Here is a 25405-nt window from a genome sequence, read left to right as displayed (position 1 = left end):
TTCTTGTCAATAGAGAGGAGCTGCTGAGGGACAATCCCATCCAGCAGGAAAAGATAAAACATTTGAATCAGCAACAAGGAGCTGATCAACTGCTGAGTGTATCAGCTCTGGCCAGCAGCTTGTCAGTCCCTGTCTGGAATGATGACATGGAAGAAACACGGACATGGTTGAGAGGTTGAAAGTGCTGCGAAGTTTAAGGTAGCAGGAGATTGCTGTTTGCAGGGGGGAGTTTCCACAACAACGGAGTAAGGAAAAATGCAGAGGGGCACTTTTCCCACTGTCAGTCCAATCGGGTTTTAGTTGCTGTATTGCATTGCTGCCTTTTGTCAATGTCAGTGGGAGCTTTGCTTTTTATACTGATAGAAACAGATTTATTTCCTTTGCCAAGTCACACTAACCTCAATGCCTGAGCTTACTACAAAGCTACCCGGGAGCTCTGTTTTTCTTGTTGCTAGCTGCGCTTGGGTTTTGTCATTTTATTAGCTGGCTGCCGTCACTGCTATTCCAACAGACTGCTGAACCTGGAACACAATCTATCATTAGATACCATTTTGAGTACCCTGGACTGATTTATCAGTCACAGCCAACAGCAGCCAGACTGCAGCAGCATGTACTGTCTTTGAAAAGAAAGGACAACATTAGCTCAGATACTAAGGAAAGATTAAGCATATTAGTGAAAAGAAAGATCAAAAAAGGTCCCTGGGTTTTACCACTAGGTATTAATGCACTTTTCTGAGAAACTGGCCATCTGGTTCAGAGAAAAACCCATCCTGCCTCCCCCTGAAAAGAGCTTGCAACGTGCACTGTGACACCCTGGCACTACGTATGCCACTGAGTTACCTTTTCTCCTCCAGGAACAGGATTCATTTCTGCTGGCCAAACAAGCTACTGAGTTCACCCAACAAAAACTCCCATCAGCTGCTGCACCTCAGCCCCTCAGTCTGCAAATAGTACTATCTCTTTGTTCAATCCTGCTGAGCAAATACACAGACCTCACCCACTGGTCCTTAAATGCTTCAGGGAAACCGCACACTGAAATGTGCGTGCAAGGAAAACAAGGTTGTTGAGAGTCAGTAATACTTCATATTGTTTGCTGATGAAAAGGACGTGTTCATAAGGGTGATTTAATCAGTAACAACAACAAAGCAGAGAAGGCGTGTTGCTTTATAGCATGTATACTGAGGACATAACCTGTGATGGAGCAGATTAAGGGACGAAAGCCTACCCAAAGTCTGCAACACAAGCAAAGCGAGTGTTCGGTGAGGAACTAACAGGATTCACCAGGTGAACAAGACGTGGCTTCTCCTCATGCTGAAATACTTGTAGCAAGTTAGTGTCACTGATATTGTGCGCAAAAGCCTGACAAAACTTGATCAGGATATGGGAAACTGTGGGGTTTCCTCCCTGTCTGGAACACCGATATCAAAATAGATATATGTGAGACTGGCTTCTACTTTTTTGAGAGGATAGTTAATAAACTAATCAACCAGTTTGCACAAAGAAAAAGGGAAAACCCCACTCTCCTTAAACATACCTTAACTGTGAAGAATCCTTGAGCACAGCAAAACTTAAAAATCTGCCTGTGAGAACACAGTGTCTTCACAGCCAGCTGCCTTATTTAATACCTTTGCCAAAACCAACCAATACATCAAAGTTTAGCTAAAAATATTTTTGTATGCTTCAGAAGAAGCTGAGAGGTTTGGACAGCAGCTGTAAGTCAAGTGCACCTGAAGCAGAGATGGCTCTGAAACGATAGTATAGTTCCTTTCAATTTACTATGGGCATGTTTAACAAGTTCTCTTTAACGTGTAAATTACCTTTACATGTGTATTGCTCCAGAAAAGTTTTAAGAAGTTCAGCCAACCATGGACTCAACTGGGGAATAAAGGCTTTACTTCCAAGATGCAAAGAGAATTAACAGTTGTCCCAACAACTGTATGGATGCAGCATGGGGATGGGGCGGGAAGGAAGAAACACAAAGGGAAAGCCTTTGCTTCCCCTTCCGAGCAAGCCAGGTTTTCCACAGATGAAACGCTTGTTCTGGGCCAGCACACGATCAGGAAGAGTCATGTACAAAACAGCTGAATTAGCAACTAGAATCCAGGCAATCTCTGCAGCCCGGACCTGAAAGCAACCATTTTGGACCCAGCACACACCACTAAACATAATTTATTTCCTCTGTTGAGAACTGTGGTTAATATTTATCACTGACACTGTTCACGTATTTCAAGGTCCCAAAACCTGCAGCTGGCCTGACAAAAGCACCCAGAACTCCTCGGTGCCATATATTCATTAAGAAACCATTAAGCATGCCTGTGAATCGGCAGGGCAGTTCTCCAGAAGTGCTGTAAACACACCGCCGTAGACACTATTTAATTGCAGCACCAGGCCCTCAGAATATTTCACAGTCCTTATAGCCACTTAACATAACATGCAATCCATAGCCTGGAAAACATTTGCTAAAACAATATTGCTAGGACTGTGCTGAAGCGTAATAAACCCCAAGGTGAGATTCAAATTGTCTCAACTGAACCTCCAAAGTTCGAGGACAAAAGGAAACAGCCTTCAGAATAACCCCACTAGATTTTTTAAAAGGAAGAACAGAAAAATTATTTACCATCTTCAGAGTTCATTTTTCATTTTAACTTGCTCATTTCACAGTTCTGTTTGTGAACAGAGGAAAGATAACAGTACTACTGTCAGAAACTGAGAACCGGGACAGGCAAAGTATTTTCTGAGCTAACTGGCTGCTCAAGTTGAGATTTGCCTGAAACTTTATAATAAATTACAAAACCCACAAACACTTCTATTCAGTGTCTCCTTCTGCCATTCTACAGCCTTGCACTTGGCTTTGTTTGAAAGTTAAGCGCACCTTCACGTCAGGAAAAATATTAATCTCATTGAGCAATCATTAAAAAGGAAAGCTTATTTCTCACAAAGGACGCTTTCCTGGTATGAACTGTCTCAAGGGAAAATTGCTCTTTAACCTGGTCCTGGAGGGGATTGCTTACAGATCATCTGTCCAAAAAAACCCACAAAAACAAACAAAAAAATCCTCCAACCAAAACCCCACCAACAAACAATTTACAGAAATACAATTTTCCTGAAAATCTAGGTTTCTGTGTCATGAACTTGCCATGTTAAATAATTTTTGGTTTTGTGATCATCACGATGTTTCATCTACAGGCAGAGTACCAATATTGCTATGTACTTCTCACTCTTTTTCTTTAAACCATTTCCTCCGTTCTCAATAATTGCAGATTTTACACTGCTGGCGTTTAAGTAGCAATACCAATAATTTGCTGTTGTAGAAGCCAATACCACTTGCTCTCAAAGCTGGCACAGTCTAAAATTACCTGCCTTGGCCCCAAGCAGTTATCCTACAGGCTTTAGCACCAGCGATCAGAAACAGCGCTATAAACTTAGCGACATCTTTACAAAAAGGTCTGTACGCTACCTGCGATAGCGTACGCATTCCTACTGTATGAAAAACTAGAAGTACGTCACGCTCTGTTCTGCACAGAGACTGGGACACCCACGGGATACAGGCTCCTCGCCTGATCCTCTAAATGAATGAATGAATTAAGTTGTGCCTTGGCCACCGAGCCGGCATCTACTTCTGTTTTGACCGACACGTAGCAGAGCACTGAGGTGGACTGCTCTGCAGCTACTTTTTAGCACGACTCTACTGAACTAGTCTTTCAGAGGCATTAACGAAATCAATGGTCTTTTAGAAAAGTGCTAAAACAAAACACCAGTTTTAACAAGCCTTGCCTTTCAATCCAGGAGAGAAAAAACGCCTGTTCACACTGCAGTCTTTGTAGCACTTCCACCATCTGCAAAGCTGCTGTGCCAGCACAGGCTGTGCTCAGCCATACAGAGCGTCTTTTATATTAAATTTCAGTGTTCTGGTTAACGCTTCTGCGATACCTGGTATCTCATTTTGTTGTGGTAAAACAGAGAATAAACCAGAAAACAGAGTTTCTCTTTTTTAAATCACAAAGACAGTAAAACCAACCTTTAAGAATACAGCATCTAAGTCAAATTGCTCGTGAGCATATAAACTAAATCAAACTCTCTCTGTTCTACACAACACGTTAACTACCTTACCAACCAAATACACTGCCAACTTTGTGTTTATGAAATTAGAACATCTGCAAATCTTTGATTTGTTTTTAAGAAAATTAAGCTGGAAAATGTTTTTATTAAAGTCATGCAATCACACTTCTAGATGCAGATTAAAGCAGATGCTAGGTGTCACTGATTAACTATCTCATCTGCCAAATTTCTAGAAATGGTATTTTCTCAGTTAAATGATTAAATCACACCAACTTCTCCATTCATAATTAAAAGGCCCACTTTGGGCTTTTCAGCCCTCATCATTATCATTTACTAATAATGTGACAACCCTTCCGCAACACACCTCATCCATAGAAAAACTTTCTTCAAATCTTAATTTAGACCCATACACTATGCACACCGTGATAGCAAATCTGTTATTTACAGATTATTTTTCACAGATGCCTCAGAAAAAAATGTAAAGTCCCATGCTTCCCCAACACTAATCTCAACATGCACAGAGAAAAACATCCTCAAAATAGATGCAGCGCTCTGGTTAGCGTTCCTTTCCCAGAAGTCAGAGACTTGAGCTATCAGAAGTTTACGTGCAAATTACTCACCTCCTGATACGTCTAATAGCATTTTAAGGAAAGTGTTCACTAACCCTTTTGCCGGGAAGCTGAAGCCAGCAAAACAGCAATTCCAAATTCAAACCCAAGACACAAACGTACTTCCAAAAGCCTCCAAAGCTGCTAACCCTGCACAGGACACTCAGCAGTACAGCAAGCCACCCCTGTGATCATGGGTTTTCTTACTCGCTAAGGTCATTAAGGACATTTGAATAAACAATGATCAAGCAAAGCATTAAAGGTATTGCAACTCCCACCTATTAAAACTAAAGCTGCTTTACAGAATTATAACCTAGTTTCAATACTGCAATAAGAGAAGGAGGGGCAGAAAGAAAAGATTCTGAAATGAAAATGGAGGTCGATACCCTGTTCTCATGTTTCACACATCAGATAAAAAACTTTTAAATTTCCAGCACAAACTTATTTTCTAATCACAGGACAGAAGACAAAAAAGTTCTTTGACAGCTCTAAGTCAGGGCTCTGTGGTCCCTGTTTTACAGGGTCTAGAAATAAAAAGAAAAACCTCTAAGACTGGGAAGAATTTTCATATATAGCCCCAAATTAACTGCCCAGGCCCCAATAAAAAAAAAAAAAAACAACAAAAAAGGTCTCAGTGTAGCCTATCATGGAGCAAATTTTAATACCAGTTTATTCTGTGAAAATATTTCTCTAATAATAAACCAGATAATGGAGCAATAACACATTCACTTCTCCATACTGCTGCCTACCATTGAAGCAGAGCAGAGGAAAGCAGTTTCCTCTGAAGAGGGCAAAATGCTTGCTACTTGGAAGGAAGGTTTGAAAAACAACAGATTTAGTTTGCAAAACAGGCCAAAGAAAGAATTAGTCACCTCTGCAAAGTGCTTGGAGGTTTTCAAACAAAAGGTAGCACCTATAACTCAACGATACTAACAGTGTTAGCAATACCTTCAAATAAACTAGGGAATGACTGAAATACCAGTTTCAGAACAAGCCTTTTTTAGTATTTTAGAAACACAGCTACCATACAGCTCTGTATGGAAAGACGTGTCGGACAGAAAACAAAATGGCACGTGCATAGGAAGGAATGTGAACTGTCTCTGAGCTTTCAACTATTAATTAAGGGTTTTAGCAATGTGAAGAATGGAAGCTAATACAAGCATCCTTGTAACTCACTAACAAAATTCTCTGCTCTACGACTGCTAACTCCTAATTTAACTAAAGAAAACATTTACAGCAGTGCAATGACAAGCCAAAAATCCTGCCATGTTTGCCTATTTAGCAGTATAACAGATAGGGACGTGAGGGAGGCCTATAATTTTGAGGAGGGCATGACAGAATGTAGTGATGTTTGATGCGAATACTGCAAATATCAGATTGAATTACTTTCCTTTACAAAATGTAGATGTATAAATGTCTTGAAAGGGAGTTTCCACTGCCTCTGTGGTTCAGTTACCGGCGACTGTTTTTCTATACAGTAGAAGGTAAATAGGAATCTGTTGCAAAGAAGGTCTAACAAGTGCATTAACATGCCAATCTTAACTCACCAATTAAAGTATGATTGCAAGACTTAATGATCTGTTTGGTATTTAGGCTTCATTCACTACCATCTGCATTCCCTAATAAAGGCAATGAAAAGAATTTCAAGAACAATGTAGCTATCTTTCGATCAATAACTAGGTACAATTATTTCAGGACTTCCAACACACAAGTATATTATTCTTCTATTAACAGCTAATAGCAAATTATGGAAGTTTTCCACTTGCACCATCTCTACTGTTCCTCATGTCTGTGTGGAGAGGAGAAAATATGCTTCAGTCTCATCAAATAATAACAGGGAATATTGAAATTGGGTTTATACGGTTTTGGATGAGAAACTTCTACATTTCCTGGACAAATGGACTGATGTATGTCTCATTAAACAGGTAAGATTGTCACAGTACCACTGCCCCAGGAAACTGCCTTGCACAGGAAAACCACGACAAAGTCCAAGACAAAGGTTTTCTAATATAATGGCTCACAGCAGTCTGAATGCCAACCAGAGGATTACTGGTACATAAACAGTGAGCAGTTAATCTTTGGAGAAATGCTCTTACTTACACGCTCTTCAGAGTCACACAATCTTTTGAGATTTTGCTTTAAAAAGTTAACTTTTCTAAAGGAGACCAAAATAATAAGCATATAGGCTGGGTTTTTTTGCCATTGCAAAGATAAAATGTCAGCTCTGAAATGTCACCTACTGCCTATCACACCCTATCTTTAGTAGCTTTTCTAGTAACTGCTACACAGACTGCACATATGGTACAAAAATGTACGGTACCTTCACAATTAATTTATTCTATGAGAGCAGAACTATGTTCCCTCTATATACCTGTGGGGAAAAACATCCCAGCAATGCTTTAAAATTCACTGCTTATGCTTTCCACTTACTGTTTACAAACACACAGTATTAAACCATGTAAGACCACTAATACAGGCTAATACAGCAGACCAGTTCAATTCCCAAGAAATAATGGTTTTATGACTTCTAGTATGGTTTTATGACTTCTAGTACAGGAAAGTTTTAACCACTAGCTAAGCAAGTTGTGAGGTTTACATAATTTCTTTAGGAAAGGATTCCCCAGATACACAAATCCCAGCCAAAATATTTGTTTTTATTACTGTACTTAAAGCTTTCCCCCTCATAATTAATTATCTTCTCTTACCTCCTAGTTTCTTTTGCAGGTAGTGTATGTAGATTTCTGACATACAGGTTGTTCACTTTTTAAACTGATATGGCAGAACATTAACTATTCACTCATTGCTACTATCAGTTTCCATGATTAGTGAGTATGGCATCTGAATCCCAGGAAACTCAGACCCAGTTCTCCAATCCACAAGAAGTTTTCCACATAAGCTAGAAGAAGAGGTTTTACTTCTTTGCACCTAAAAAGGAACTCAGTATCTTTTCTATCACATCAAAACACGAGGACAGACACATCACAAACCCCAAAGTGGCTAAATGCAACAGCAATACAAGGCACAAAGGCATTTAGAAATAAGCAAATCCAGCCACAACTCCACATAACAAAAAGTACCTACAAAACAAGCTAATAAAATTAGAAAATTTCACTCAGTACACCAGGTGATTTTTTGTGAGCTATATCCTGTGTCCTACAAAAGTAATGTGAAAAGAAGTTTTATTTTCATATAACAGTTGGTATTACCTGTGTCTTCCAAAAAATACTGCACAGCCATCAGCACCTTCCCCTGAGGCTGCAGGTCAAGCTATGGAAAAAAAGATACAAACAGTGAAGTATGCATTTGACTGAAACTCTCAGGAATTTAAATAGCTCCTTCTAGGGAATCAAAGTATAACATTCAATAACTATTTGATTACAAACTGCTTCCATATCTCACTGCTGCAGCTGACTCAGGGGCTTTTTTTCTATTGTTTTTACTAATGTGCTGGCTGCATTGCTTTGATGCCTACCCAAAAGTTCAGTGCAGTCAAAGTTCGTACTGGTTTTGCATGTCCCTTTCCCATTTCTGCAAAGACGTTTGTTGGCTTCTGTTTTTACTATTAGTAAACTCAACTTGCACAGGAACCCAGTTTTAAAAGAAAACGTCTATACAATCCTTTATATGTTTATTGAGAGTACAAACCATACAGATATCAAATACTGTTGCCTGTAATCACAAAAACAGTAGTAATCATCAATGTTTATTTTCCTTTCCCCCTCAAACCATTACATATGGTTTCTGTGGCAAGTTCTACAGACCAGCAAAACCAAATGCCTTTTAAGCCAACAGCTGAGGTCAGTCCCTGTGCTCAGAAAGTAGTCGCTAATTCTTAAAATGCTGCCTTAATAAAAAGCAAGAAGCTATTAAGCATGAAGGAGTCTGATTCAGTCTTCACTTCAGCACGGAGCAAAGTATCCCTGGGTTAACAGTAAATACAACTTGGGAGAAAAAGAAACCCAAACCAATCACAATTACATTAGAACACCCGTGCACATATCCCCACAAATCCCATTATCCTACTGGGTTTATGACTAAGTTTTCATTTTTAAGGCAAGGTCTGACACTCAAAACATTTGTCCGACAATGCTTACAGAAGGCAAAGACCCCAGTTACAGCTACTACTGATGGGCTGTTTCCCCACACACAAAATTAACCTTATGGGCTATAGTAAGCAAACTAACGTCTCTTTGCCGGGCATGATGGTCTGGCTGTCCAAGTCATGACTGAGGTCATACAGAGGAAGTTTAACGCTGATGGATGTCTACGTGGTTCCTGTTCTACAGATAATAAGCAGAGGAATTCAGACCACTGAACTGGCTAAATTTGATCACTAAAACTAGAACTGATCAGTATTAGTTTTAAGTACTCTTCTGAACTATTGCTCTTGTCTCAGAATTCAAGTTAAGGTGTGGAATAAAAAGCGCATGACTTCAGAATGTAACAGGTGAATACCAACCACTGAGATCCTACTGACCTAACAAAATCTGTAAGCCTCTTCAATATCAAGCACCCCTTTAAGAAAGGTGTTTTCCGAGATCTGCTCGGTGAGATAGATTTGCACATACTCTGAGCAAAATCCTGCCATTTCCAGCAAAAAAATGGACTTAAGAGAGAATAGGAGGGTTTTTTTACAAAGTATTTCCATACTAAGCTAAGCAACAACTGGGCACCCCCTGCTATTCTCCTATTCATATCCAGCATTCAAGAAAAGCATTCATAGATCCCAAAGAGAGTTCATGTATGCATCCCCCACCAAGGAAGAACCACCATTGCCAGCCATGTGAGAAACAAGATGCTCATCAAACTGGACGTAACCAGGAACTCTGTTAGTACCTGCTCACCTTGCTTTAGCCCTCCCAGTGACAATGTTTTCTCCTGTAAGGTTCATGTTCTGGGCATGTTCAACAACACTCCAGTCCAGAAGGCTTTGAATATAAGACTATGTGTGAGATCTTAAGGAAATCTGCTCACATTTAGCAAATACTTCCTTAAGAAGCACTAACTATACTCCAAAAACAGTGATGGGCAGTTCCTGTATTAGCAAATACATGCCGTTTCTGGATAAGCCATCTGGAGTACAGCTTTACACACAACTGAATGATGGGCAAGATGATATTTATAGCACCTTTGCACCTAGCTAGACAGCTCTTACCCAAATTATAGGATATCCTGATATTTTTCCCTGAATCTTATTTCTGCATATGCAGAAACGTTGAGTATCAGGACACTAGAGTTGCTTCAGGATTTTATAGAGCTCTGAGACAATAATGCCTCATCACATTCTCACAACCCTTTTCGTTGGGCCAGGATCTCAGCAACTTCAGTTGGGTCTGAAAGTTGAAAGCTAGAGAATAGGATTTTGTAAAGATGACATCATTAAACCCTTAATTCATTAAAAGCTCTTCACAACACATCACTAAATGAATGAAACAGCATTTGGCATTTCAGATTGCTGGGCTCAGGGTTTTGATCCTCCCTGCTTCTGTACTTTCCCCTCTCTCTAGACGTACAAAATAAAAAATATTCTGTATTTTAAATTTTCTATTTATTTGAGGTTTATAGTGCTAATTGAAATTCATTGATACATGATTATTTAAAAGCTGTTGTGTGGGTTTATGTAGTTTGACAACTAATAATAACTATTGGCATTTAGACTAAACGTATATTTCTAAATTTAAAGCTACCTTAAGCCCTAACTTTACCTCCCCTGTTACATTTCTGAGATTGTCATTTGCTCCTGATTCACACTGAGTACGATTGTGAGTATCACTCTGCAAGATGCCATACACCTTGACTTTGTGTATGAACAATTGTTTGAGATCCAGAAGCAAGAAAAGATACCAGGATAACAAAAATGGGTATTAAAGGATCCCCATTATAGCAGAATAAGCCAACTAAAATTTATTGTAAAAATAAATAAAATAAAATTCCAAGTTTATATGCCTTAGAATAAGGTTCACCTTTCCTTTTCTCTGGATGAATTGCAATGATCAGATCCAGATTAAACATCTGCTATTTGCCATGACAACTGCTAAGCTTTATAAAATAGGCACTCAACGTGATATATGCCATTCTTTCAACACTAATGCATGGATTTTATTGTCCATTTCCTGAACTTTGATTGTACATTATCTGCTTTAAAAATCCTGCTAAAATAATTGTCTTACAAGTGCTGCCACACATGCTGAAGGGATCGAACACTCATAGTCTAAAAGGCACAAGGCACCCATTCAGCTTGAAAGAAACGTAACTAGGTCAGCAAGTTCAAGGACTTAACCTTCTTCCTTACCCAGAATTCTGCTTTGCCATTGCCTTTCTTGCACCGCTCTGCCAGGACGGACACACCTACAGTCACTTCAGATAATGGCTCTTCTGCTGCTTTCATGAGAACAATCTGAATCACCCGTCCTTCATAGATGTGGGCGTCAAAAGTTGATTTCCATTCTGGATACATGGTAGGTTTCTTCTGAACTAGAGTTTTTCCTCTCTCTGAAAGCCATAAAAACAGGACAGAAGCTGTAAAATCAAATAATGTAGATCTAGAATTTAAACTTAACAAAATGTAACAAAAGAGAGATTCCCTCTACTGAAACCAAAAGCAGACTTACTACTTCCTGCACTGTGGTCAGGACAAAGTTTAAATATTCAGTTCAAACATTCATGACTTGGAAGACAAAGCTCACCCTGACAAACAGGGTATGCAAAGGCAGTGAAAATGTTAAAATGCAGCCAAGAGAGACCTGGAGGAACAAATCCCACTCTGGAATTCAGAAGCTGGTTTAGTCAGTCACAATTTGACAGGGAATATATATATGCATGGCTCCTTCCTGGTGTAAATCTCCATGATGTGCTGTCTGATCAGAGTGAATACTACTACTATAAGATAAATTAAGGTAAGTCTTACACTGACCAATTTTAAATTGAAACCAGTAGCTGGGAGATTAAAGGCTCCACATTTCATTAATCTGCTTCCAAGTTATTCCAACATATCACTTCTATTCATAAGTCACTCTCCTTGGCATTGTACTCTGTCTCTGCCACGAGTGCTATTTTTGAAAAGATATTACAAGGCCTTATCTGTCCTCTCTAGCACATGCAGACCTTGTGTAGTTAAAGAATAAGGAAAAGGCTGACAGGACCTGAAAAACATTTTTTTTTTTTTGTAACGTTTACCCAGCCTCCCATAAAAGCATCTCTTCAGACTGCTTTCTTAGGAGTTTTACAGTACTTCACAATTCTTATTTGATGGTTTTTTTTCCTTCTTGCCAAGAAAGGTTGGGCCAGATGATCCTTAAGGTCCCTTGCAACCTGGTAGTCTATGATTCTAACACACAGCTTCAGTCTTCGTTGTTACCAGTTAAGCTAATTTCTTCCTGCCCTTACCTGAGGCACAGAAAACAGCCGGTGATTGCACCATCTATAACAAGCACTAGCGTATTTCCAGATCTGGGACTCTTAGTAGTCTCATCAACACATCCAGAATGATACTGCCTCCTAAGCAATCACATCCAGCTCTTCAGAGTGACTCTGGCACACCGTGCCTCCTCCCCATGTTTTCCTCTGCGATTTGCTGCTAAGCCAATTATTTCCTCTTTGTGCTCAGGCAGCTGAACATAATTTTCTATATTCTGCAAAATTTCTGCTATTTTTCAAGATCACGTGCTGCAAGAAAAGTGCTTTATAAGTGCCTCTCCAGCTCTGAATGATCCATTTTTCCCCTAAGTGTGTAATATGTTCTTATAATATCAAAGCAGTAGCAAAGCAGATTAAATATTTGGACCCTTCCCCAAGAAGCTGCAGTGTGGCCTGTCTCCAAAAATTAGCACTGGAATTGACATTCACTTCAACAAAGGAAGAAATAAATACTTAGTATTTAAAAATCTTCCTGGAAACTCAAGGCAAAGTTTACGTTCATTCATTAATAAGTAACTTGATGCACTCCACTGAGTTGTGCTGAGCTATCCAAACAGGAGTAGCAAGCAGTGTCCTTGCACTTCTTTATTAGGGAATGCCTGCCAGCAGCAGCATTACAAATCACAACTTTGACAAGCCAACCTAAGCCTGCTTGCCAAAAGGCATCCTGAAATGCTCAGAAACAGCCACCTGAGGACCTCCTCCATTTCAAAGCAAACATGCACATTCCTCCTCTACTCGATCAAAAGCTTTTATCTTGAATTTGGTAAATTCTGCAGACAGGGAAACACAAGTTCTTAGTGCAAACCTACTCCCAGAGCCCTGTACTTGATATACTTAACTATGAAAAAAATTGGAAATATCGTGGTGAAAATACATAGGGAAAGCTCAAAGGAAACAGAATTTAGAGATTATTAGGACAGGCAAAGGCGCAGGGGGATTAAAAGTAGGCTGTCTGCACAGCAAGGCTTTTACACTATCCTATTTTTTGGGTTGCTAAAGCCAGATCCTTTCATCAAAAAGACACGCTGCAGGAGGCATCCTTGGGACTATGAGAAATTGCCCCTATCTGCAGAACTTTTGACAATAATTTAGGGTTTGCAGAAACAGCAGCAGTTTATAGAAGAGTTGGTAATACCCTTTGTAGGATTCTTAGAGGGGGAGAGAACTATTTCAGTCTGTTTGCCTGACTCTCCCTATTCTGATGTCCCAATTAACATATTCTTTGATCAGTTACTATACACATTTTTAGCTCATGTAAAATATAAAGAAGTCTGGCAACAACTTCCAGCTTGCCATGCTGCTTTTGTAATTAAAACCACACTAATCAAGATTTGTCACGGATCACACTGCCTGCCTGCACATGAATACTCAAGAGTCAGCAAAGAACAGACTTTAGGCAGGAGCACTGTTCTTACCCCTCCTGGATTTGAGCCTCCTTTGTTTCTCCACTAACGCTACTGCCTTCAAAACATTTGATGTTTGCAGATTGGCTTAATGCCTTATCATTAAGCAAACGGCTCCCTGTACAATAAGCTTCTCCTTGATGATGTTTCAGCATGCAAATCTAACAAAAAGTTATTCCAGATCTTGTCAACCTGATAACAGAAGCATCAATTTGTTTTCCTGATTACCCCAATCCGTCACTGCTCCAAGGTTCACTGCACGCTCCTCCCCCATTTTTTAGTACTTCAAAAAGACACATGCAAACAAAGAGGAGAAATGTTGGTACAATGTACAATTCTAGTTTTCAAAAGCAGACAACTGAGGAAAAAAAAAAAAAGTGGATTTATTTAGACCACTTCCACCTCTCCACATTTTCTGGCAGTTGCAACACTCTCAACACCATTTCTTCAGAGGTTCTCCCAACAGACCAGGAAACTGCTTCTTTGGAGCTTAACCCATCTGCTTAATGACAACATTTTCTGGAAGGGGCACTGCAACCCGGTGTTTAAAGTCTAAATGCAGCTTTTAGTTCAGTGATAAGGGGAAAGCCCAATCATGTTGTGAGGAAGAAGAAAATTCACCCTTTCTTGCATTCTTCGATGTTTTGTGAAGTATTGAGCCATGATGCAGGATTAGAGGGCGGCAGTCTAACCCAGCACAGCAACTCCCTCTCATCCTGTTTGGCTGCAGTGGTGTATTCCAGCTCAATGTCACAAATTGTTATAAACCTTCGGGCCATTTTCTGTAAAGTAGTGGTCTTTGACGGCTGAGGGCCTGCTGAACAGGGAGGTGTTAACAAGACCTTGGGTGCAGTCATTCCAAGCAAATAATTCTGCCAAAACGCCTCAGTTACTACAACAACAACTACACTTCTTCTTATCACCTGTCCTCATAAAGTTCACTAATTACTCTGTGCTTGAGGATGGTTCCCTCAAACCTGCTGCGGTTCAGATTGCTCTCAGGGCACCCCGCTGCACCACCCTCTCCCCTGCAGAGCCTCTGCAAGCAGTTCTGTCGCTGGGACCAGAGAACAATGCTCTAACACCGACCTTTGTCATGCAGAATTCACAACTGGCCTTCACCCATGAAAAAGTGACATTTCAGCTGTTTCACCCTGTATTTCATGAATAGCTTTGTGATGGTGGTGAAGTGAGAAACCAGAAGCTTAGACTTCAACCTATCAAGTGCTGAGCGCTCTGGCCACAAGACAAGAAAGCGCTGATAAAGAAGTTGTGTTTTAAGGCGGGGGTAGAGACAGTCACCATTATTTCTCCTGTTCTAAAAGAAAAGCTCCCACTGAAGTGCTTGGCATGACAGGAGCAGCAGGACCCGCTACCATTTGCAGACTAAGGACTGCAGTACTTCTCAAAAGCTTACTTGTACTCAGAAAAGCATCACCATTCGTAACCTCACCTGTAGTCAACGCTTCCTTCATCTTGATAGCACAGAAAGGCTGCAGTTGTTCCCCGTGATTCTGCATAGGTCCCAGCTCAAACGAGTTGAAAGATATCCGTAAGAAGGGGGCCATTGCTCCCAATGATGCACGACCTAAGTGGAAAGAAGTAAATAAAAATCACACAATAAAAGACCTGGTCTGGGACTTGTAAGAAAGCGATACACATCTCAGCAGCCATCATAGCTGACAGAACCCAGGCTCTAAAGTTTGCAAGTCTTGAATGTGGCTTTGAGACCACAAGCCTGATGTAAAACTGGCACATATTGAAACAAAAAAGGTGACACGTACAATCAAAGACTGAATCTAAGACACCCTTTTAACCATATCCTCTTAAAAGTAAGTAGCAGTGATGCTTTTAACTTCCATCTTGCTCAATTTTGAAACACAGGGGCCCTATTCATTAACACAGAAGTATACAGGCATTCTTATCAAATAAGTAGTTCACAAACTAACAGAGAGATTTTTTTTTAAACAGTTTTTCCCCCTCACACCTTAAATGAAGGGTGCGTCGGGGAAAAAAAGGGAGGAAGAAAAGTGTTGTCTTTTCCACATGTTCCTTTCCCAGTATTTCTTGCAATGCAAGGAGGGAGAACTAGAAGCAAAATTCATCATTTTAAGTTCACAGTATTCTGTTGCTCTTTGGGTATACATTATTTTCCTCTTTAATTGCTTCTCAGCCTCAAAAAATCCCCAACAGAATTCTAGGTGTCTTAATAAGTAATCAAATGATAAAAGGAACGATTTTGGTTAGTTTTATTTTTAAATATTATCTGAGAAACTACTGAACCAACATACCATTTCTGGACACCGCAGCAAAACCCACTACTAGATGTACAGTAAGAGGAACCAACCCTCAAGCATGTTCAAGTAATTGCACTGCATATGAGCACTTGGATCAACATTAACAACCTGAGTAATTGGTCCACACACGAGTTTACACTTAGTTCCTCACTTAGATAAATGCACACTTAGAGAAATTTCTGAAACCTAGAGAATTCACTGGATAAGAGTGCATTTTATTTTTCATACTTAACATGGAAAACAATGTGTGTTCCAAATCCCACCACCAAACTGAAACAAGTATGATAACACATGCTACTCCAGCACTGCTTTCAGGTGGCAGTGTACTAATCCTAGAAGCATCGCAGAGCTCGTGGTTCAAACTGTGAGCCTCCACACCTGCACGTACCAGGCAAAGGGAAGAGGGAGAGGCAGAAAAAACTCCAGCGCTACTGTGTCACCTGGTCTAAACCATCGGGAATTGCAAGAATCCAACACAGCTGTAATTTCTAAGTCAGCAAAGTGATGTTTCACTGCAGTCTTCCCTCATTCTTAAGAGCTCCTGAACTTAGAGCAGATTTCTGTTTACAGTTCGCAGCACCTTCAGCAATGGAGCTAATCAGTCCCGTAGCTTTTATGTCAATATTGTTTTGCGATGCAAAAATTACTTATTCGAAGGGTAAGAGAAAACAAGGGAATGCTAGTGCAATCAGAGAATGAGGCATGCAGGGAAGGAGGGAGCAGGAGAAAAGAGTTAAAGTAACAGGAAGAGATGATGAAAAACAATAAAGAATTGAAACGGGGCTGAGATGGCATTTTGACTGTGGATTGTTAACCAGCTCAGTCAAGCAGCACTAGGAAGAACACTTCAAGCAAACCTGCATATGCTTGCATTTTTTTTAATGTAAAGACATCGACCTGAGAAGCAATTAACATTCCTGTTACACCTCTTAAGGCCCAGAGCAGCCATTTGGATAAAAGTCTGTGAAATCAGTCTTTGCAGCAAGACAGCATATGGCTCCTGACACCATTATTTGCACATCACGCAATCTCCCTGCGTGGAGACCTAGAAAAATTTTATGACTCTAACATTTATTGAGCTAGTTTTTATTAACTGACTGTTCCCCTACCTTCTTTTCTGTATGGTAAGACAAAGTCAGAAAGCAGGTTTAGGATTACTTGGCACCACTGCCTATCCCAGTGAAGAACTGAAAGCCACGACTATAATTCACATTCGCACAGATGGTCACCCAGGCTCACGATAAAGTAACAGCCCTCCCCCGTTAATCCACTGGGTATTGCAGCTTGGAGCACCGTATGATGAGGCTGGAAATTAGGATGACCTCCCAAAGACAGAAAAAGAGACAGCTTTTGTAAAAATTAACAAATACCATCAGATACCTCACTTTCACAAACGCAACGTAAATGCAACGTTCATCAAGAGTTTTAATAAGGAATGTATTTTAGCTGCCAAAGAGACCTTTTGCTCACTACATTCAGAACTACCGCCAAGTGACCAGCTACATGAATTGCCAACACCAGATCACATATCATCTGTACTCAATACGGATGTAAAAGAAAGCAGATTGCATCATCAGTCACCCCTGGGGAAACAGCTTTAAGACCCAATTAGGCCATAGGTGGAAACAAGCTGGGTCACTCAGCATGCAGCTCCCACTGGAAAGTTTATTTGACAGAATCACAGGACTGCAGGATGATTCTGGCTGGAAGGAACAGCCCCAGCTAGGAGTCACAATTTCCAGTAAGTCTGGGACTACACTAACAGAAAATTGGAAAGCACAAAGCTAAACTAACAATTGCACTGATTTCACTCACAGCATCTGACTCAAGCCAACCTTAGTCCTGAAACAGAACACAAGGCTTTGGCATTTACTACTTTAACTCCAAATTAACAGATGTAATAGACACAGGTACACTGCATATGCATTTTGAATAATTCCACAATCTTCCTCATTTCTGATGGCCAAATACATTTGAAGGCCCCGTTTTCAACTCTGCTTCTTAGTTTTAAATATGGTTATTTGTTTTAGTTTCATTGTACTTGGCTTCAGTGCAATCACAAACACTCACTCAGAAATGCTACACAGAAGCAATTAAACAGTTGGGAGAAAACACCATTATCCCAGAATTTCTGATGGTGTTCAAATATGCTTAGTCCAAGGTCACTGTGAAAACCAGAAGATATCTTTTTGCCTTTCCATTTAATAGCTTAAAAAAAGCCCACAACAAACTCAACAGCTTACCTTCACAGAACAAACCACCTGTTCTCGCCAAGTTTCTCTACCCTTATACATTATGTTTTTTTCACAGAAGTAGAGATTTTAAATGGCTTCATGCAAAATCTCACTATACATTGTAGACTATTCTGTCATGCAGGGAGGTTAATTGAGAAAGGAGGGTTTGGATTTGCTCCTCAGATACATTTTCCAGTCCTTGTCTATGCTATGAGGTACAGTGAGGTAGCTGACAAGAATCAGCTGTACTACTGTAAATAAAACCATACCCCACTAAAACTGGTTTTGGCAGGGAAACTTGATGAAAGTGATTAATTTAATTCAACAAAGTGCCTCAAAATCCCTGCTTAATACATCCATCCAAAATTTTGTCACATTTGAAAAGTAAAAACGCTGAAAGCAACACATATGTTTTACTTGTTGCATTTCAGACGAGTCCCTCTCTGGTGTCCACGACTATTTCAGCAGCGATGAAACGAGTGCCGACTCTAGTTTTAAAAGCAGTATCTGTCAAGAACTAAAACTGCTATAAAACACCAGCTAAGAATTGCAGGCGATTTTACAATCTACTCATACAATCTGTATTGCTGCTATGAAGTATTAAAGCCAAACTGCTTTCCCTAAAGGGTGTGATTTTATCCAAACCAAATGGTGGAAAAACTGAGAAACGAACTCCAAAAATCCTGCAAGTCTAAATTACAGGTTCAGCATTTCAAACAGTTTCAAAGTTATGTGTTATCTAAAAAAAAGCTAGGGGAAAAAATCTTCTAGTAACATTATTCTATACGAAGTACGTGGTGATAGCCACACTGATTCAGAGTTGACCATCAGATGCTGTCCAGCACAACATTTCTTTTGTCAAGGATCCCCGATCTGCCCTGTTGCAAGATAAAACCACGATCTATGCTACCTGAGATAGATTCTGCAAAATCCACAGTAATTTCCATGAAGCTTCAAAATTTAGAGTTTTTGACTATTTAATACGGAAAGAAAATAAACAGTGTTACTATCAACTATAATACACATGGAGCGAGAGGCAGGGGAAAATTGAAACATCTTCATTCACATCATCGTTGTCAACATCTGCTGGATGAACAAATATCAGATGTCACATGGACGTGTTTGAAATCTTCAAAATAAATTAGAATCTTAAACATTCCTAAGAGGACTTTATCAAGATTTGCTAGCACAAAATTCAACTAGATTAAAAATCTTCACACAGATACGAGGGACAAAGAGTAAATCCCGTCGTTTCTCTCCTTCCAACAGCGCACAGCAGCTGTCGGGGGCTCACGCTGCAACCAAGGTGTTCCTTGTCTGGGTTCCTTTGTAGCTGCAATTCTGCCTTGTTACAAACAGTGAGGGCAAGTCACCCTAACACCATCCAGAAACAAAGACACAGTTGTGACTTTTACACAAAGCGGGAAGTAACATCAAAGCAGTGGATCATCTGGAGGAAACACTGACGCTGGCCAACAACAGAGCTCTGAAGAGACTGAAAAACGAACGGGCCCAAACAGAGCACAGACTGTTCCATCGCTGATACAGGATGATATAGCCAAGAGAAATACAAACGAGAAAACTCCCCTGCTGATTTGAGCCTCTGATTTCCTTGTAGTAGCCTGTAAAACATTTTGCAAAGGGACATAAAGCTGCACACGCAGCTCACAGCTTTTCGGCGCTGTCTCACAGAAATGCCCTGGTTGGCATGCAGCGCCTGCTTTCTGCTTAGCTCCTTGCTGCAGCTGCTCCCAGGGCCACACAAATGCTTTGGGGAACACCAGCGCTGGTAGCCAGCACCACATGCAGCTGACCAATCGGTGTTCTTGCCTAAAAGATGCAGCCGTAAATTTTTTTCAAGATGCAAAAATATAGATGATTTCCAACTTGCAGGTATCTTTTTTGACACGAGGGTTTCCTGTCCTCCATTCTGGCAATGGACAAGGCATTCAAGAAAGACAGCAACAAACTATTGCCCAACTTATTGCCCCCAGAGCACTTTCACAGACATGAACAGGGACTTCCTTCCTCTTTGTATATGGCCTACAAAGGTGATTATGCTACTTTTGTGGCGGTAATACAAGAAATCCTGCAAGTAGAAATACTGGAAGTGTGATTAGCATCCTTCTGTGCACATTGTTCTAATCTAAACACAATCTAAATTGCTCATGTGCATGTTGTGTTTTTATTGTTCCCAAGTATGCTGCTTCATGCGTATGTTACAGAAAAACTCACACGAAGTGGACAGGTTGGCTATGGTTCTTGAAGAACTCCCTTTACAGGTATTCTTTCAGCTGATGATCAAAATAATCCCATCTGCAAGAAAGAAGAAACAATACCTATGCTGCAGGACATTTTACTGGACCGCAGTAATAATGATGCTAACTACTGTCTAACACTGCACACTGACAACTCTACAGAGAATTTTAGCAGGTTCTGTTGCAATCCCGTGCCTCTATTTGATGTTCTGTAGGAAGAAGTCAGTCTAAAAATGAAGTCAAGTTTAGAAGAGGCTTATGATAATTTTCTGTTATCAACCTTATCAAGAACATACACCACAGCATTTTTTATCAGCTGGACTGCCCTAGGCACTACTGGCTATTGCACTATGGCTACCCAGCTAAAGCCTGAAAAACGTACTTAAAACCAACAGCACATCGCTACACATCACGATGCTCAATGCTCACAGCTGCCAGAGATGGCAAGAAACGTTATCTGCAGGTGCTGCCTGGAAAGCTTAAAATCCACAGAGGGTTTGAAAGTGTTGTCAAAAAAAAAAAAAATTAAAAAAAAAAAAAAATGGGCTAGACTCATGCATTGCATGTAGGTCCCTGCAGGAAAAGGAGAATTCTCCAAAAGTACTGCTCCTGCATCAGCGTCACTCTCACTTTTATTTAGGTTTAGCCATTTGTCAATTTAGGTTTAGCCATTAATGTGCAACTATTTCCTATGAATAATTTAATTTAATCCAGTTATTAATTTGATTCATCTCTGTATAGAATCCAAGAATGGTAATAAGAAACATGAAGCTTCTCAGCAACATACGCTATTTTATGGAGAAGATTTCACAAACAAAGTAAAAATAAACCTTAATATTACAACTGCAGGACTATATGCTTATGAAAGAAAAATATATTCATTAGGTAATACTTAACAGAACAGTTATTTTCAGGAAGTCAAGCGTGAAAAGAGCATCTTTAAAACAGTCCAACAGCCCAATCACCTGCAACTTCTGCGGTAAATTTTCTAAACCAGTGTTATCTTCATAAATTGCTTTTAAATAATTACACAACAGGACTATGAAAAGTGAGAAAAGATGACAAGAAATTTAGCACCCCAATTCAACTTACTTGCTGTTAAAATTTATTGTCAAATGAAATTTTTTTCCAGTTCATGATTTCAAAATGACAATTCTATACATTAAATTCTAGTATAAATGATTGTGAGTTTAGGGGTTTACTTTGTCTTTTTTTAAATAGTACATGTAGAGTCGTTCACAGAGTCCTACAAACCTAACTTGGAAAAAGTGTAGTTACCATTTCCTTCTTTCCCTACCCAGTATTTTCTTTCAGATACTTCTGCTTTTGTTGGGTTAGGACAAGGCTAGAAACAGAAACAATGACATAATAAGATCTGTTGCTGTTTGTGTTGCAATAGTCTGGAGAAAATCCATCTAGATAAGCCATGTAGCAAGAGATGTTCCTTGGTTTCATCCCACTCGGCCAGAAACACAGATAATTCCGAGTTTCCATGCCTTTTTTGCATGCTCAGCAGTCTCAAAACTGCCTGAATTTATGGCTGCTGTATAAATTGTTGACATTTCCCCATCACTCTCAATCAAAATTACTGATGCTTTCCCTATCATTATGATGAGAAACTTTTCAAAATACAAGCATCAGAAACCTTTTCCTGAACAGGCCATCTCTTTCCATCTTGGCAGTGCAACCTCCCGAGAAGCTTGAGGGGAATGCAGATAGCAGGCAAGCCAGAACTCAGGCAGACCTGATTTTATGGGTTTTTCAGAAGACATGCAGCCCACTTTATTTGAGGATACGATAACATATGATTAGCTCAATAACAACAGTTGACTGTTCTTAAAGTTGTTTCAAGAGCATCGCGGAAGACAAATCTGGGTTTTACGCTAAAAGATCAGTAAGTTGAGGAAATTTTGGACTCTGAAATAGACAGGCTGTTACGCAGCATATGCTGCATGATAAAAAAAAATTACACTGAATGTCCTTTTTTTGGAAAGGGAAAAAGAACATTTGGAGCAACAAAGTTAGCTTCTTTGATATTCCACAGCTACTACTTGGGGAGGGAAGGGGGGAAGTACTGTCAGCTGCTTTTTCTTTAGAAGTGCATAAGAAATAGCCATTTAAATACTTTTTTTTTTTTTTTTTTAAGCTCTTGAGTTCTCCTTCCTCTTTGAATGCACAGGACTAAAGAGTATATAAAAGCACTGTAGGCACACTGTTTTTCACCATTACCAAAATCAAGTTTGAAACAAAAGCACAGATGAATCCTCTTCATTAATGTCAAACTCAAACATCAGACTTTAAAAACATACAAGAGAAGAAACACTGCCTGAAGCCCAGAGGCTTTGTTCATTATTTCTAATAGCATAAGCTGATATAATTTGCTAAGTAGCAACTGCAACAACATGGAAGGATTAATAAATAGGGCTGGCTAGCCAGATCCTTATGAAGCTCTAGGTGAGTAAACAATTCATTAAATATCAAATCACATTATGAAATGGAAGCATGTCCAAAATACTAGATAGGAGGCAAACCATGTTTTTACTCTACGCATGCATGCTTTAAGACTAATTAGGAAGCTTTTTTATTGTTGTTGTTGTTGTTGACATGGGGGAGTAAGTAGGGGTTCCTGCCCCCCCTCCGCAATTTAATAACAATCCCCTCTATGTGAGAGGAAAAAAAATATTAGGTGAAAGGGATGAAACTACACCTCTTCTTGCCTGGGGTAATACACCCTGGAGCCAAGCCATACACCAGTTCTGGCTCTGTGTCACTATACAGAGCACTGGATGCCTTCTGCACGTCTGAGCCCCCGACTAGCCCTCAGCTCCCACTTCCTCAACAACGTTCAAGGAATTTGCCAGTATTTAGTCAGCATGACTAAATTGCAAAACTGTACTTCAAGTTTATCATGTGAATACAAGTTCTCCAAAGGAAGCACAAGATTCTGCAAGAGAGTTCACAGACATTTTTGGAACAACCAGTACACTAGGAAAGCTGAGCTACTCACACAGCTTTCAGGATTACCAAACCAGAGAAAAACTGCCAAAGAAAATCCAGTATTTTGTACATTATCTGTTTAGGTATGACCATAATCAAGTGGGCAGGGATCCACATTCAGGCATACTCCATTAGCATCCTTTACCAAGGAGTTAGATACCAAGCAAGCCCACACTTCACCTCACTCCTGCTGGGCACTTTCCTCTGGGATTCTGTATAACATTTGAGATTTTCTTTCTGATATATGATCACACACACAAAGCTGCTTATTCTCTGTGCGATTATATGTTTCCTGGAAATTGAGATGTATTTCCCAAAGAGAACAGCACAAAATGCCAACAACATATTTTCCAACCAAACAGAAAACAACATAATACTTCAGCTAAACTTTTACAACACAATATATATCCTTTCTCCTCAAAAGACTGAGTTTTTGGTTTTGTTTTTACTTTCCACTGAAGAGGAAAAGTTCTTTCCCTCTAATGCTGTTAACAGCCAAATGCCATAAAGACAGTATGTTAATTACAGTTTAATAAAAAAAGGAAATTGGAAATTTGTCTTATTTCAAATGTACTGTGTTAACGTCTCTATATGAACAATGAAGAAGCAAAAAAGGAAATGGAGAAACTTGGCATTCAACAGAAATACAAAAAATGCCTCCTAAAACATTCCCCATTAGAGAATAATTTTACATTGCACTTTTGAACACATCAGCAGATTATGCAAGCTAAGTGCCTCTCAAAGAGCACAAGCCTCCAAGCCAGAAATTTATACTACTGCCAGCACTATGACTTAATCCTCCAAGTATCTGGAAAGCTAGAATATTCATTAGCTGAGAGAACTGTATCATCATTCATATATGCTGGAAATCTGCTGCTCAGATAACCTCCTCAGAGGAAACACAGTTCAGTTCATGGATGCATGATTTTGATCAAGGCTTTTAAAGTAAAAGGACACAAGAGTTGCAAATCAAAAGTTTTGCTCATTAACTGCGTATTGAGTTGTAGGAATAGATCCAGTCCTCCCTCCTGACTGCATCTGACGTTACTGGGGTTGTTCTGTGTGAGTTATTTGTGAAGCCATTTTTACCCTCCCTGAGGGCCACAAACATACTTAGTCACTTCAGTCAGACATTAGACAGCAAAATGGGCTGAATCTACCTTGCTGAGCATGATGCTCCCCCTCCTTGCTATTTCCTGGTACTCAAATGCTGCTCAGGATAGGCAGGAATCATCCTTTTATCCTGGTTTTGGTTTTTTGTTTGTTTGTTTTTTGTTTTTTTTTTTTTTTTAAATACCTAGAATGTGAAGGCCAAAAACCACAGAAGAAATACAAATAACCAATAAAAGTCAAATTAATCAAGATTTTTTCTGTGATTTAATAACTGAAACAGACATGGCTCATTAACAGCAACTTGAATTAAAGAATACAGGGATCTTAAGAGAGATTTGGGTTATTTAAAGGTAGCAAAAATTCTACAGTACGAGTTGTACTGTAAACGCAGCATGAGATGTACTATTTAATACGATTTTTAATTCCTTCCTTTTAAATCCTCCAGATAAGAAATTAACAGCAAACCTTGATTTTTTCACCTTGTCCTGAATTCTGTGATTTGAACATATAAACTCCACACGCTGTGATGACATGGCTGCCGTCTTTATCTAAACACTCAGATACGTGTCTGCTAATAGCCACTTAAAGTAATTTTCCCACTAAATTAATAAAACCGTACCATTTTAGTACATTTATTAGGGAAGAAAACCTTTAAGCATTGAGCTTTAGATGAGCCAGAATCTTGTTTGTAGACATAATCACAGCAGGACATGCTCAACTATTTTAGGTTTTGAGAGAGTAAGAAGTCCTGTGGACTGGGTGCTGTCAAGAACACCCTCTGGTCACCTTCCGAAATGCTCTTCCTACTACCTGAAAGGCTCAGGTTTCAGGAGGAGGAGTGCAGATCAAATTATTAGATGCGCATTGTCTGTCATGGCTTTTTCCAGCTTCCGCTTCGGTGGTCGTCCTACTAAAAACTGGAGAATCGTTTAAAAATGAGATGTTTGGTTTGCATATATACCCACTAACTTTGCTTAACAACACTGCAGGTCAGCATCTGTTCTGTTTCTTCACTGG

At 39.7% G+C, this 25405-nt stretch overlaps 1 protein-coding gene across 3 annotated transcripts in view; it reads right to left on the bottom strand.

Moving 5' to 3' along the window:
- Window positions 1-25405, bottom strand: part of PRKCD (protein kinase C delta) — a 67832-nt gene that overhangs the window by 16179 nt on the left and 26248 nt on the right. For 2 of the 3 annotated variants that reach the window (XM_056334347.1, XM_056334349.1), the window contains exons 2-4: window positions 14943-15077; window positions 10960-11159; window positions 7874-7934 (exon numbers count right to left, since the gene is read on the bottom strand). In XM_056334347.1, coding sequence (XP_056190322.1) covers window positions 7874-7934; window positions 10960-11159; window positions 14943-15057 — 376 coding nt within the window. In that variant the 5' untranslated portion in view covers window positions 15058-15077. Of the gene's footprint in view, window positions 1-7873; window positions 7935-10959; window positions 11160-14942; window positions 15078-20255; window positions 20337-25405 lie in introns of all 3 variants that reach the window. The other variant, XM_056334348.1, reaches the window with a different exon arrangement.

The sequence above is a fragment of the Falco biarmicus genome, chromosome 4 (assembly GCF_023638135.1).
Source record: "Falco biarmicus isolate bFalBia1 chromosome 4, bFalBia1.pri, whole genome shotgun sequence".
In the NCBI taxonomy this organism is placed as follows: domain Eukaryota; kingdom Metazoa; phylum Chordata; class Aves; order Falconiformes; family Falconidae; genus Falco; species Falco biarmicus.
The sequence above is the reverse complement of the archived record's forward strand: the minus strand, read 5'-3'. Positions and strand labels throughout refer to the sequence as shown.